This window comes from Ranitomeya imitator, chromosome 1 (genome assembly GCF_032444005.1).
Source record: "Ranitomeya imitator isolate aRanImi1 chromosome 1, aRanImi1.pri, whole genome shotgun sequence".
NCBI classification, from domain to species: domain Eukaryota; kingdom Metazoa; phylum Chordata; class Amphibia; order Anura; family Dendrobatidae; genus Ranitomeya; species Ranitomeya imitator.
This window is the reverse complement of record NC_091282.1, coordinates 217,587,370-217,600,997: the sequence shown is the minus strand read 5'-3', so window position 1 is coordinate 217,600,997 and position 13,628 is coordinate 217,587,370. Positions and strand designations below refer to the sequence as shown.

General features: G+C 43.1%; 2 protein-coding genes across 2 annotated transcripts; one reads left to right on the top strand and one right to left on the bottom strand.

The window, feature by feature from the left end:
- The first annotated feature begins 722 nt into the window (after positions 1 to 722).
- LOC138665948 (uncharacterized) lies at positions 723 to 3,504 on the top strand. Its single transcript, XM_069753951.1, has 4 exons — positions 723 to 1,138; positions 1,599 to 1,702; positions 1,796 to 1,942; positions 2,413 to 3,504. Exons 1-4 carry the CDS (start codon positions 956 to 958, stop codon positions 3,332 to 3,334), a joined length of 1,356 nt encoding a protein of 451 aa, XP_069610052.1. The 5' UTR covers positions 723 to 955; the 3' UTR covers positions 3,335 to 3,504.
- A 105-nt stretch (positions 3,505 to 3,609) lies between these two features.
- On the bottom strand, positions 3,610 to 7,949 carry LOC138661322 (uncharacterized). Its single transcript, XM_069746054.1, has 4 exons — positions 7,917 to 7,949; positions 4,844 to 4,985; positions 4,588 to 4,738; positions 3,610 to 4,507 (listed from the first exon to the last, which is right to left on the bottom strand). Exons 1-4 carry the CDS (start codon positions 7,947 to 7,949, stop codon positions 3,844 to 3,846), a joined length of 990 nt encoding a protein of 329 aa, XP_069602155.1. The 3' UTR covers positions 3,610 to 3,843.
- Between the last annotated feature and the right edge of the window lie 5,679 nt (positions 7,950 to 13,628).

The window sequence follows — 13,628 nt, the reverse complement described above, 5'->3', positions numbered from 1 at the left end:
AAAAAACAGCATAGCTTTTAACTGCAAACATCATCTCCCTCCTTCATTTTCAGACATAATAGAACAACTATCTCTCCATAGGACATATGAATTATCCTTCGTCCTAGCGAATAACCAACTAGTGAAATATACAAATAAGTGGTCTCACTGGAACAATATATATCCATAACATCTATTCTCATAGATATATATCTAATATACGTACCTTCAAAATTGTTGTATAAAGTTTACTTTATTTTTGTACATTTCAGTTTATTTTTACTGTTTATCTATAAAGTGATATAAAGCGTTTATAATACCCAAAATTGATATTGAAGCAAAATAAAGCTTTATAGAGAATGATTAAATATAAAAATATTATATGGTATGTTATGTTACATATCGGCAAAAATGCCTACAAAAATGAGTCATGTTTTGTTACGAAAACGAAAATATTGGAATGTACTTTTTCTGTACTTTTTCTATATCTTTAAAACGATATGAAGCGTTTGATACGCTTAAAATTGTTAATGAAACAATACAAAGTCTTATAGATACCCATAATATGTCAAATGTCTATTATAATATGGAATATTATAGGTTATACGTTACCTATTCCTCCTAGTTTTTTACTATGACCAAATCCTGACGTGTGAATATGAAGCGATGGCCGGGGGACCACCACGGTGCAGGAAGACTACTGTACACAAGATGAGGTGCAAACAACAAAGGATAGATTAAGGGTATGTTCACACGTTCAGGATTTCCATCCTTTTTTTTTCCTGACTGAAACCGCAGGTCTCTGCAGAAAACGCAGGTGCGTTTTTTTGTGCGTTTTTGGTGCGTTTTTGGTGCGTTTTTTGGTGCGTTTTTTAGTGCGTTTTTTAGTGCGTTTTTTGATGCAGTTTTGTCTGCAGATTGTCTGTGTTTGACAGAAATAAAGTTTACTGCAGTGGGGGGAAGAAAAAAAAAAAAAATGATGTCATTTCCTTGTCCAACCCTTTTCTTCTTCCATCCTCCATTTTGGAACTTACACATCAAAATGAGTGGACGTGCAGAGCGTCGTCCAGATGACAGCCCACGGATCCAGCTCCGCACGCCACACCGGATTGCGATCCTGGGGTTGATGCTTCTAATTTTGAATCTACATGCATGTCAGGTAAGCAGATGTCTGTTTGTTTTATATATTGGGTTATGGGTACTTGTCCACATTCTGGAAACGTTGTATGTTTGGCGCTGCGTGTGGCCGCAGCGCCAAACATGCAGCGTCCACATGTCAGCATACTGGAGGTGATGTCATGAAATCACGTGTCCACTGTGTGTCATCCGTCAGCCCTGCGACTCCGGACATGCTGCGCGTCTTTTATGATCACAGCATGTCTGTGTTCCTTGTTGTGAAACTGCGGCTCCGCAATGAATAAAAGAGGACCCTATACGTCGGGTGTGATGATGCTGGATTTGTACAATGAACACATCTGGCATCATTGCGTACTAGAATGGGGTGGGCCTTCCTGAATGTGGACACGTATCCTTACATAATCGACATTGTTTTCCAGGCATGTTTGATATATTTTTCTAATTGTTGTGTTTACGAAATATTTTTTTATTTTTCTATTTAGCGGCGGCAGAGAAGACGTGTGCAGAAACGATTGTGGGTGCACCCGCTTGTAGAAGACCGAACTGAGAAGGGGCACTTTCATGTGCTGTACAATGATTTGAGGAGGTAAGTAGAAATATATAGAATGACTAATTTACCTTTTTTGGCTAGCAATACTTGTGAAGTAACCCTTTTTTGTTGTTCTTTTGCAATTTTCAGATATCCTGAAAAATTTATATCGTTTTGTCGGTTACCAATTATTGCCTTTGACAGACTGCTTACCATCCTGGCACCCCATTTAACACTGCAAGACACAGTGATGAGGAAGTCCATCTCTGCTGAAGAAAGGCTGCTCATCACCTTGCGGTAAGTAACAATTTTTGGGGGGAATGTTGTTAGGTCTGTATTTTACTTGTGTGTGTGTCCAGTATGTGTGATTAAACCCACCCAGTCCTCTTTTTGGACAGGGGGCACACATACACACACACACGTGAGATACGGGCGAGTGTTGCATGGTAAACCCCGGCTCTGCCGCCTGCACTCTGGAGCGGAGTCTGCACCCACATACCAATACATGGAGCCGCACGCTCCACAACGGAGTGCATGCAGCAGGTCCGGGGATTACCATGCAACATTTGGTCATATCTCGCATGCGTGTGTGCACAAGTCCCATCAGGCCTTTTATTAATGTTTTTTACACCCTTTGTGTTGTGCTGGGTGTTAATGCCAGCATTATTGAATGGTGCTGGACGCATATAATAGCGGCCTTAACTTGTGACATGTTGTAATTACCTTTTTGTGTGACATTTCTAATTTTCTTTTTTGTTTCTTTTCAGATTTTTGGCCACAGGAGAGAGCTATACATCCCTGCACCTCCAATTTAGAGTTGGTAAATCTACCATCTCTAACATTGTGAGGTGTACATGTACCGTCATCTGGCAGAAGTTGCAGCCCATGGTGATGCCTTCCCCAACCGAGGAGACTTGGCTGCAGGTTGCAGCAGGCTTTCAGTCTGTGGCCAATTTCCCAAACTGCATAGGTGCAGTCGATGGTAAACATGTTCGGGTTCAGCAGCCACCACGATCAGGATCACGCTTCTTTAATTATAAGAAGTATTTTTCAGTGGTCCTGATGGCGGTGGCTGATGCCCATTACAAATTTGTTGCAATTGACGTTGGTGCCTATGGTAGTACTGGGGATTCTCGGGTGTTGCGAACGTCACAGATTGGGATGCAAATTCTTCGAGATGGCGGCACGCTCCCAGCCCCACGACCTTTGCCGGGTTCCACACATCCAGTGCCGTTCGTGATGGTATCGGATGAGGCGTTTCCCTTAACGACAACCCTGCTGCGCCCATACCCACGAAGGGGACTGGATGCCCGACGGAGGACTTTTAATTATCGGCTGAGTCGTGCACGCAGATATGTGGAATGCACCTTTGGGATCATGACTAGTCAGTGGAGGATCTTTCACACTGCCATTCAGTTGGACACAGACACCGTTGATGCTGTGATAAAGGCTTGCTGTGTACTCCACAACTATGCTCGTGAATACAACACTGACGTTGATGTGGAGTACCAGCAGCCAGTATTTAATCCAGTTGACAACGGGGGTCTGGGTAGGCCGTCCAACTCTGGTGTGCGTGTGAGAGAATCCTTCACTGACTACTTTATGAGTCCTGAAGGTGCCGTGCACTGGCAATACTCCTGTGCTGGTGTTGAGCAGCCTGACCAGCAGAGAAGGATGCATCTACACTGACCCCCCCAGAAATGTTGCCGACATCGCTGATAACAGTTTTGACAACATCCCGAAGAATGAGAAACGCCAGCAACCAACACAAAAGTTTGAAAAAAAAATTTTTTGTTTCATGTTACCAAAAAAACTGTGTTAAATAATTGATTGTAATATCAATAAAAAATCTATTTGGGTGTAATTAGTTTTTTTTTGTTTTTTTTGGCTACAAAAATTTGGGTGTTTTATGAAAATAATAGCAGTATGACGTATACAATTGTTAACACATCAACACATAAACCACTAATTGATAGCCCATAAACCCAGGATAGCGGCCTTGACCGCATTGTAATAAAGAAGAGAATAGTATGTTTGAAATATAATATATTTAAAAGAACACAAATTCTTTGCAATATTTACAAAAGATTTTTCAATTAGAAAAAACAAAAAAAAAGCCCCTTTCAAAGCCAACCGGCAACTGGAGCTAAAAAACAAACCAAAAAAAACTCGGTGCCACTGAAAATTTTTGCCCATGTTCAATTCAGAAAAGTATATTCTGGAGAATAGAGGAAATTTGATCCCTCTGATTGATATGGTGCTCCCCCCATATGCTGCGAACTTCCTCTATCTCCAGAAGTAACTTGGCTGTGGGCCAAATACTGGGGTCTGGTAGCTTGTGTTTCCGGTGTTCGGTGTCGGGGCCTGAAAAGTCCCAACACCCCCATCAGAACTTCATTGTATGGAGATATCGGAGCAGGGTCCTCCAGAGCAGTGAGGGACATCTGGACCATGGACATGAAAAGAGATTGTCTATCCGGTGGCAGGGAGCGTGTTTTTCTTGCCACAGTTATTGCGAAGGAGTCGCAGTGGTCATCAGAACTAGATTTTTTTAATAGATCTAACGTGTCGCAAGCGATTTGGACAGTTTGGTCATCTTGGTTTTTCTTTGTTTTTTTTTTTTTTTTCTCTGCTGCCACCGGATAGACAGCTCTCTTCTCCACTCTCACAGCTTCTGCGGAATCAGATGCTTCAGCAGCTGCTGAACTAGATGTTGATGCAGCAGCTGCTGAAGTGGATGCTGATTCAGCAGAAGCTGTGGGAGTGGAGGTAGAGATGGTCCCTCCCACTCCAGAGGAACTGCCTGCTCCATCCTCTTTGTCGCTGTCCTCCAAATCAGCTACCGACATGTTTCCTTCCGTCCTGTTGGAGAAAAAAAAAACATCAATTTTTCGCACAACATATTATATTTAAATAATCATGTGGAGTGGATTTTAACTTACTTTCTCAATGTCCTACTGGACACAAGAAACTGCAGCTCTTCGCTAAATGGAAATTTACTTTTGCTCGGCGAAGAGCCACTCTTAGAACATTCGTTCAGGAACTTCGTGAAACGGTCTCTGATTGAGCGCCACCGTTTCCTCACATCGTTATCTACCAAAAAAAGGTTACAAAATACAACAACATTTTTTGTGAGATCTAAACAAATTATATTTTTAATATACTCAAGGTTTACTAAATAAATTTAATTAAAATTACCAATTTGCTGCTGTGTACTCCCTGGATACTTGTCCCAATCTGGGATAAGGTCTCGTACAATTTTGGTCCAGGCTAGTTCCCGGAAATATTTATCCTTGTAGGATTCATCGGCTGGGTCCCACAAGGCCGGATAATCCCGAACCTACAATAAATACAATAGTGTCATCTCATAATCTATAGCGCGACCAAGTAATGTTACACAATTGCTGGAAATATTTCAAAGTAACCCCTAATAACTGAACACAAGCACAAACCGAAAACACAAACACCAATAAAAACGCTTGTGTGCAGTTGTTTTACCACTAGCTCTGTCGCCGTCAATCCTGAGTGGTTCGTGCGACAATCAACAACATTCATTAAAAAACACACTATAAAGTGAAATAGTTAGGGTAGGGTTAGGGCTCATAACCCTAAGCACTCTACCCCAAAAGGGATCCTAAACATAACACAACCACAAAAGGGATCCTAACCCTACAGGGATCCTAACCCTAACCCTAAAGGGATCCTAACCCTAACCCTACAGGGATCCTAACCCTAACCCTAAAGGGATCCTAACCCTAACCCTAACCCTAAAGGGATCCTAACCCTAACCCTAACCCTACAGGGATCCTAACCCTAACCCTAAAGGGATCCTAACCCTAACCCTACAGGGATCCTAACCCTAACCCTAAAGGGATCCTAACCCTAACCCTAACCCTAAAGGGATCCTAACCCTAACCCTAACCCTACAGGGATCCTAACCCTAACCCTAACCCTACAGGGATCCTAACCCTAACCGTACAGGGATACTAACCCTAACCCTACAGGGATCCTAACCCTAACCCTAACCCTAAAGGGATCCTAACCCTAACCCTACAGGGATCCTAACCCTAACCCTAACCCTACAGGGATCCTAACCCTAACCCTACAGGGATACTAACCCTAACCCTAACCCTACAGGGATCCTAACCCTAACCCTAACCCTAAAGGGATCCTAACCCTAACCCTACAGGGATCCTAACCCTAACCCTACAGGGATCCTAACCCTAACCCTACAGGGATACTAACCCTAACCCTAACCCTACAGGGATCCTAACCCTAACCCTAACCCTAAAGGGATCCTAACCCTAACCCTACAGGGATCCTAACCCTAACCCTACAGGGATCCTAACCCTAACCCTACAGGGATACTAACCCTAACCCTAACCCTACAGGGATCCTAACCCTAACCCTAAAGGGATCCTAACCCTAACCCTACAGGGATCCTAACCCTAACCCTACAGGGATCCTAACCCTAACCCTACAGGGATACTAACCCTAACCCTAACCCTACAGGGATCCTAACCCTAACCCTAAAGGGATCCTAACCCTAACCCTAACCCTAAAGGGATCCTAACCCTAACCCTAACCCTACAGGGATCCTAACCCTAACCCTAACCCTACAGGGATCCTAACCCTAACCCTACAGGGATCCTAACCCTACCCCTAAAGCTATTGTAAGGTGGCATTAAGCACGGTTAGTAATGGCGAGGCGTCAATAAGACGCCGATCAATTATTAATCCTAAGGTTTACTATAATATATGTGGACCCCCCTAAAAAAAAAAAATGTGTTGGGGTCCCCCTATATTTTTAGGCCAGAAAGGCTAAGCAGACAGCTGTGGGCCAATATTTGACGCCCGGGAAGGGGTTAAAATACCCATGGCTGTTCCCAGGCTATGAATATTAACCCACAGCTGTCTGCGTAGCCTTTCTGGCACTAAAATATAGGGTGACCCGAAAAAAAAAAACGTGTTGGGGTCCCCCTATATTTTTAGGCCAGAAAGGCTAAGCAGACAGCTGTGGGCCAATATTTGACGCCCGGGAAGGGGTTAAAATACCCATGGCTGTTCCCAGGCTATGAATATAAGCCCACGGCTGTCTGCGTAGCCTTTCTGGCACTAAAATATAGGGGGCCCCGAAAAAAAAACGTGTTGGGGTCCCCCTATATTTTTAGGCCAGAAAGGCTACGCAGACAGCCGTGGGCTTATATTCATAGCCTAGGAAAGGGGCCATGGATATTTGCCCCCCCCTGGCTACAAATATAAGCCCGCAGCCGCCCCGGAAAAGGCGCATCAAAAAGATGCGCCAATTCCGGCACTTAGCCCCTCTCTTCCCACTCCCGTGTAGCGGTGGGATATGGGGTAATGAGGGGTTAATGCCACCTTGCTATTGTAAGGTGGCATTAAGCCCGGTTAATAATGGAGAGGCGTCAATGAGACGCCTATCCATTATTAAGCCAATGAAAGGGTTAAAAAAAAAAACACAAACACTAGAAAAAATATTTTAATGAAATAAAGACACACACTTTTTGACAATTCTTTTATTGCACGCTCAATCCATCCTGAAGACCCTCGACCTGAAAAAAAGGCAAAACAAAAAAACAAATTCATACTCCCTGGCCCTGTCCGCAGAAATCCATCGAGGGTCCCACGAAGATCTTCCATGGAGAACAGACACATCCAGAGATGTGTCTGCTCTCCACGGCTGCAGCAACACACTGACAGGAGCCATAGTTCCTGTCGGTGTGTCACTGCGCATGCGCGAGCGAGTTTACCGGCGGTCATTGACCCCGGTACTCTCGCTTAACGGCAGTGCTGCGTGGGAAAGTTCAACGCAGCTGTACTGCCGTTAACCGAGACGCCGGCGCCATTGAGCTCCGGGACAGTACGCGATACACTGCTAGGAGCTTCGCTCCTGGCAGTGTATCACCGGAGAGCAGGAGATCGGCGTGGGACACTCGGTTATGGATTCTGCGGACAGGGAGTATGGATTTGCTTTATTATTTTGGGATTTTTTCATTGAGGATCGAGGGCTTCGCCTACAAGTGTGGTGTATGGTGAGTATATACTCTATGTTATGTGTTGTATGTACTGTACTGTGTGTCATGTTTGTGTATTGTGTGTTTGTGTTTGGTGTGAACTTTAGTATTGTGCTAAGTCGCCGGACACAGGGACAACTCTCCCATCCTAAATACCGGATGGGAGTAGTAGTCCGATACGGCGACTTAGCACAATAGAGGCATATCGTCGCATGGGGACGGACACACAGACTTACCAAATCAATCAGACGCCCGACATCGATCCCCATGCGACGGTATGCCTCCATAGTGACAGTCTCTTCGTGATACAGTCGGGACCACACACGCCGCCCACGGACTTCCGCCCACGCACTTCCGCCCGCTTCCCCGAACTTCCTGCAGCAGCGGTTCTGCACATCAAACCGCAGTAAAACACGCAGATATATTTTTGATCTGCGTGTTTTACTGCGATTTTGACCTCACAATGGAGGTCTATGGGTGCAGAACCGCTGCGGCTCCGGAAAAAGAATTGACATGCTCCTTCCTTTTTCCGGGAGCTATTCAGCGCGTCTTTTTTTTAACAATTTCCGGACCATGTGCACAGTGTGTCCTGTTTTCCATAGGGTACAGTGTATTGTACCCTGCATGGAAAACAGCTGCGGAACCGCAGCGGCAAAACCGCCGCGGTTCCGCGGTAAAAAACGCACTGTGTGAACATGGCCTTATTGGGAGACAGGGAATGGGAGGGACAAGGAAGATGCAAACAGGGGTTTACAATAACAAAAGATAATGCACATGAGTTATCTTGTCTGTAAAATAGCACTGTGCTTCAACAATTACAAACTCAAAGTCTGTCTCAAAAGCAACTTTACACAACAAAACAAATATAAATGCTACTCAGCATATAACCTCCCTGGCCTTTACTACGCAGGCCCCACGGCTATGGTGCTCTAACTACTGAAGCCTGCACTAGGCTCTCACTGGTGCACCATACAGGAACAAACTCACGGTGATGTTGGGGACACAGGTCCAGTCCCAGGGGGCCCCCGAAGTCCAAAACGGTGGGGCGCACGGATTCCTGTCAGCTCTGCAAAGCGTGGTCTTCTCCTTGCTCCTGGAAACTGTAAGTCCCCTTCTCAGTATCTTCATGGCTTCACAAACAAGCACAGAACAGCCACCCTTTGCTGTAACCGGGAAAGTCTATTTAGCAAATGCAGTTCGTCTCAAGCTGTGTAATCTTTCTTGCAGCCAAAGTTCCTTCTTCCGGCCAGAACAGCACAAAGTTCTTTGAGTCCTCTCTAGAAACTTCCTCTCTCCATACTGCTTCAGCTCCCTGCACACAGCACCGACCAGCTCATAACACCCATAAGAGTAGGGGAGAAAAGCAGAACATACCATCACACCAGACAAGGGGATGCAGCCTCTTAAAGTGATAGCGTGTTTCTTATTGTCCATAACAGCACCACCCTCTTACAAATATGGCCTAACACTCCTGTCAGTGCTAACTGACCGTATAGGGACACAACCCCAGGGGAATGGGAAGGCCAATATTTATTCATTTATTGCGAGGAGAAATATCAGGGAAACAAAACATTGCAAAAGAATTAGAAAAGATGCTCTAGAATTGTTAATAAATGGCGAATGCAAGTAATTATTGAGACTTACATGCAAAGAGTGGTAACAAATTATTCACAAAATGTTAAATCATGCCCTATCCCATGAGCTTACTAATAGCTGGTGGGAGGACCGCTGGGTTCCCCACATGATACGGACATCAGGACTCTAGAACCCTGGAGAAGAGATGTGCATGCTCGACCTCTGCTGCGTTCATTCTCTGTGGAATTGGAAGAAACAGCTGACTGTCTCCTTTTCTGCAACAGTACCATATGCAATGATTGGAGCTGAAATCGATAATGTGCACCACCGTTCCACTGAAGATGAACTCTGCAGAGATCAATTTACAGAGCCTTGATCTCGGGATCACAGTGAGTCCCAGCATCTGGACTTGCAGAGATAAGTAACATATGGGAATAACACCCTGCTGTTGTGTACGGGTCATAGTGACCCGTAGAGAATTTGTGAGGCCCTGTAGATATTTTTCTAAAAGTTTCTAAAACTTGAGGTTACTTGACTTTTCCTCATTTGGGGGGACCTATCTATGCGTATGGCTTTTTTTTTGTTTTTTTTGTTTACTTTTTGCTACACGCCGATTTGTACACTTGTCGTGTTTGGGTCATAGTGACCCGACATCATTTTTTACAGCTGTGGGGCCATATTTTCAGTGAAATAAAGGAGTTATAACCTCAGTTGGGTATATTTATTGCATCTACTATTGTATATCAATTTATTTATTTCCTAAATAATTTCAATGGGATCGTACACGCGCTCTGCCGGGTGTATGCATTGAGATCTACGCACCATAAAAATGGCTTTATATTGATTATTTTTGATGCACAGTCTATACTAAAATGTAGAGCGCATCCAGAGAGATCACTAGGTGTGCACTACACTTGTATATTCTGCACAGAACAGACTGCGCAGAACGCGCTGTGTAAGGCTGGTTTCACATTTGCGTTTTTTTTTACATTTTTGCGCTAAAAAACGCAAAAAAGCATGCGTTTTTTCCTATACTTAACATTAAAAACGCATGCGTTTTTTTGCATGCGTTTTGACGCATTTTTGCAACGCATGTGTTTTTCTCTGCATGCGTTGTATTGCAGAAATGCAACATGTAGTAATTTTAGCGGCGTTTTTTTGCGGCAAAAAAACGTATTGATGTCTATGTAAACGCATGCGTTTTTAAGCAAATGCGTTTGCATGTGTTTTTATAGAAAAACACAAGAATACACACTGATAAGCCACCCCCAAACCCTAACCCTAACCCTAAGGGATCCTAACCCTAACCCTAAGGAGTTTGTGTTTTAGGGTTAGGGTTAGAGTTTGTGTTTTAGGGTTAGGGTAGGAGTTTGTGTTTTAGGGTTAGGGTTAGGGTTAGAGTTTGTGTTAGAGTTTGTTAGAGTTTGTGTTAGGGCTACGGTTAGAGTTTGGGTTAGGGTTAGAGTTTGTGTTTTAGGGTTAGGGTTAGGGTTAGAGTTTGTGTTAGAGTTTGTTAGAGTTTGTGTTAGGGCTAGGGTTAGAGTTTGGGTTAGGGTTAGAGTTTGTGTTTTAGGGTTAGGGTTAGAGTTTGTGTTAGAGTTTGCTAGAGTTTGAGTTAGGGTTAGAGTTTGGGTTAGGGTTAGAGTTTGTGTTAGAGTTTGTTAGAGTTTGTGTTAGGGTTAGAGTTTGGGTTAGGGTTAGGGTTAGAGTTTGTGTTTTAGGGTTAGCGTTAGGGTTAGAGTTTGTGTTAGAGTTTGTGTTAGAGTTTGTATTAGGGTTAGGGTTAGAGTTTGTGTTAGAGTTTGTGTTAGGGTTAGGGTTAGAGTTTGTGTTAGAGTTTGTGTTAGGGTTAGGGTTAGAGTTTGTGTTTTAGGGTAAGGGTTAGGATTAGAGTTTGTGTTAGAGTTTGTGTTAGGGTTAGGGTTAGAGTTTGTGTTAGAGTTTGTTAGAGTTTGTGTTAGGGTTAGGGTTAGAGTTTGTCTTTTAGGGTTAGGGTTAGGGATAGAGTTTGTGTTAGAGTTTGTTAGAGTTTGTGTTAGGGTTAGGGTTAGGGTTAGAGTTTGGGTTAGGGTTAGAGTTTGTGTTTTAGGGTTAGGGTTAGAGGTTGTGTTAGAGTTTGTGTTAGAGTTTGTGTTAGGGATAGGGTTAGAGTTTGGGTTAGAGTTTGTGTTAGAGTTTGTGTTCAGGTTAGGGTTAGGGTTTGTGTTTTAGGGTTAGGGTTAGGGATAGGGTTAGGATCCCTAGGGTTACTAGGGATCCTAGCCCTAACCCTAGGTATTTCTGTTTATAGTGGGTTTTCTAGTTGATTTTGATGATTGGCAGCTGTCACACACTTCTCATCATGCGTTTCAAAAACACAAACGCAGGAAAAAATGCTTGTAAATGCATCAAAACGCCGCGTTTGCGTTAAAACATGCAAAAACGCATGCGCCTAAAAAACGCAGCATTTAAACGCGTTTAAACGCGTTTTTGCACCAAATGCGTTTTGCGATTAAAACGCTGCAGATCAATACGCAAGTGTGAAACCAGCCTAAGAGGGCCCTATTTTGTAAAGCTGAGCTCTAAAGGCCTGCAAATGATTTTTTTTGGCTAAGTTTTTTGTCGAATATTTTCGATGCTAATATGACATATTATATATGGTTTTGTTCAGAATACAATTTTGCATTCTTTCCCTGTAATATTTTTAGCTTTTGAAGCAGTTTTGCCTGAAATTATTGCAACAATATGGGAATTGAAAGCAGAACTAAACATTGTACAGCTTCAGATGCAAAATTAGCCAATCACAGATGAGGTTATTGTGACCATCATAACCGGGATATGGCAGCCAATCACATTGCATCACATCTGCTGCTTTGTTTCTTTGTTTTATCTGTTGGTCTATCTAGTGAATCATACTGTAGAGTTTTATGATGGGAGCCTTCAGATTTTTGCCAGCGGAGGATCGTGTGCGAGTTGTGGTGCTACATGAAGAGGGTTATACTGGCCCCCAGATCGCAAGGAAGGTCGGCTGTAATCAGAGTGCAGTCGTAAGAATTTTGCAGAAACATAAGCAGCTTGGAATCACCCAGGACAGGCCCAGATCTGGTCGGCCCAGAAAGTCAACTAAAAGGGAGGATAGAGTACTGATAAGAACATCCCTTGCCAATCGAAAGCTCACCTCTCCTCAGCTTCTGCGAGAATGGCAAGAAAAGTGCAATATTGAGGTCGCAACATCAACTGTTAGGAAGAGATGTTTGGAAGCAGGATTGAGAGGGTGCAAGGCCCGAAAGAAGCCATTGATGACAGCCATACAAAGACAAAGGCGAAAACTGTGGGCATTGAAATAGTTAAAATGGAGGAAGGAGGAGTGGGAAAAAGTGCTATGTAGTGATGAAAGCACTTTTTGCATTTTAGGAAATGATGGCAAGTCTTATGTGAGAAGGTTCCCACATGAAGAGTACAAGCCAGAGTGTTTGAGCTCCTCTGTGAAACATCCTATGAAAGTAATGGTCTGGGGCTGTATGGCAGCCAAGGGTGTTGGGAGGCTTCATATTGTGGAGGGTATGGTTAATGCAAAAAAATACATAGACATCCTTAATAAGAAAATGCTGCCTTCTGCTCAACACTCTGAATTAAATAAAAAAAATAAATCTTAAAAAGTAAAATGTAAGTCTGTCTTCCTGGCTTATCTCCTTGTTTTCAGAACGGAAGGAGCAGCAGGCCTTGTACAGAACATCCAGCAACATGCTCAGGAAAGTGAAACCATGGCCTCCACAAGCACTTCTACCCCCATGGCCTCTACCAGCGGTGCTTCCAGAATAAAAAGAAAAAGGTGCAGCTATTGCCCTTATTCTTGTGATAATAAAACAAGTATTAAATGTTCTGGATGCAAAAAATTCTCATGCAAAGCCCATGTTTCTTGTTCTTCATGCAAGAATAGATAAATTTATATTACCCTGTAAATATGTTCAAATTGAAGTGTTTATTATCTTTAATTTTTTATCACAAAATGTTTGATTTACTTGTTGTGGTTTGGTATTTTATCACATATGTGTAGTTTGCTATTTTTCATTTTGCTTATTACTAAGTTTTTTTAAATAAAAAAAATAAATAAAGATTTAAATTTCATTTTTCTTTTTTTTTAACCCCTTCAAGTCGCGGCCCTTTTTCATTTTTGCGTTTTCGTTTTTCACTTCCCTCCTTCCCTGAGCCATAACTTTTTTATTTTTCCGTCAATATGGTCATGTGAGGGCTTATTTTTTGCGGGACAAGTTGTACTTTTGAACTACACCATTGGTTTTACCATGTCTTTTACTAGAAAACGGGAAAAAAATTCCATGTGCGGTGAAATTGCAAAAAAAGTGCAATCCCACACTTGTTTTTTGTTTGGCTTT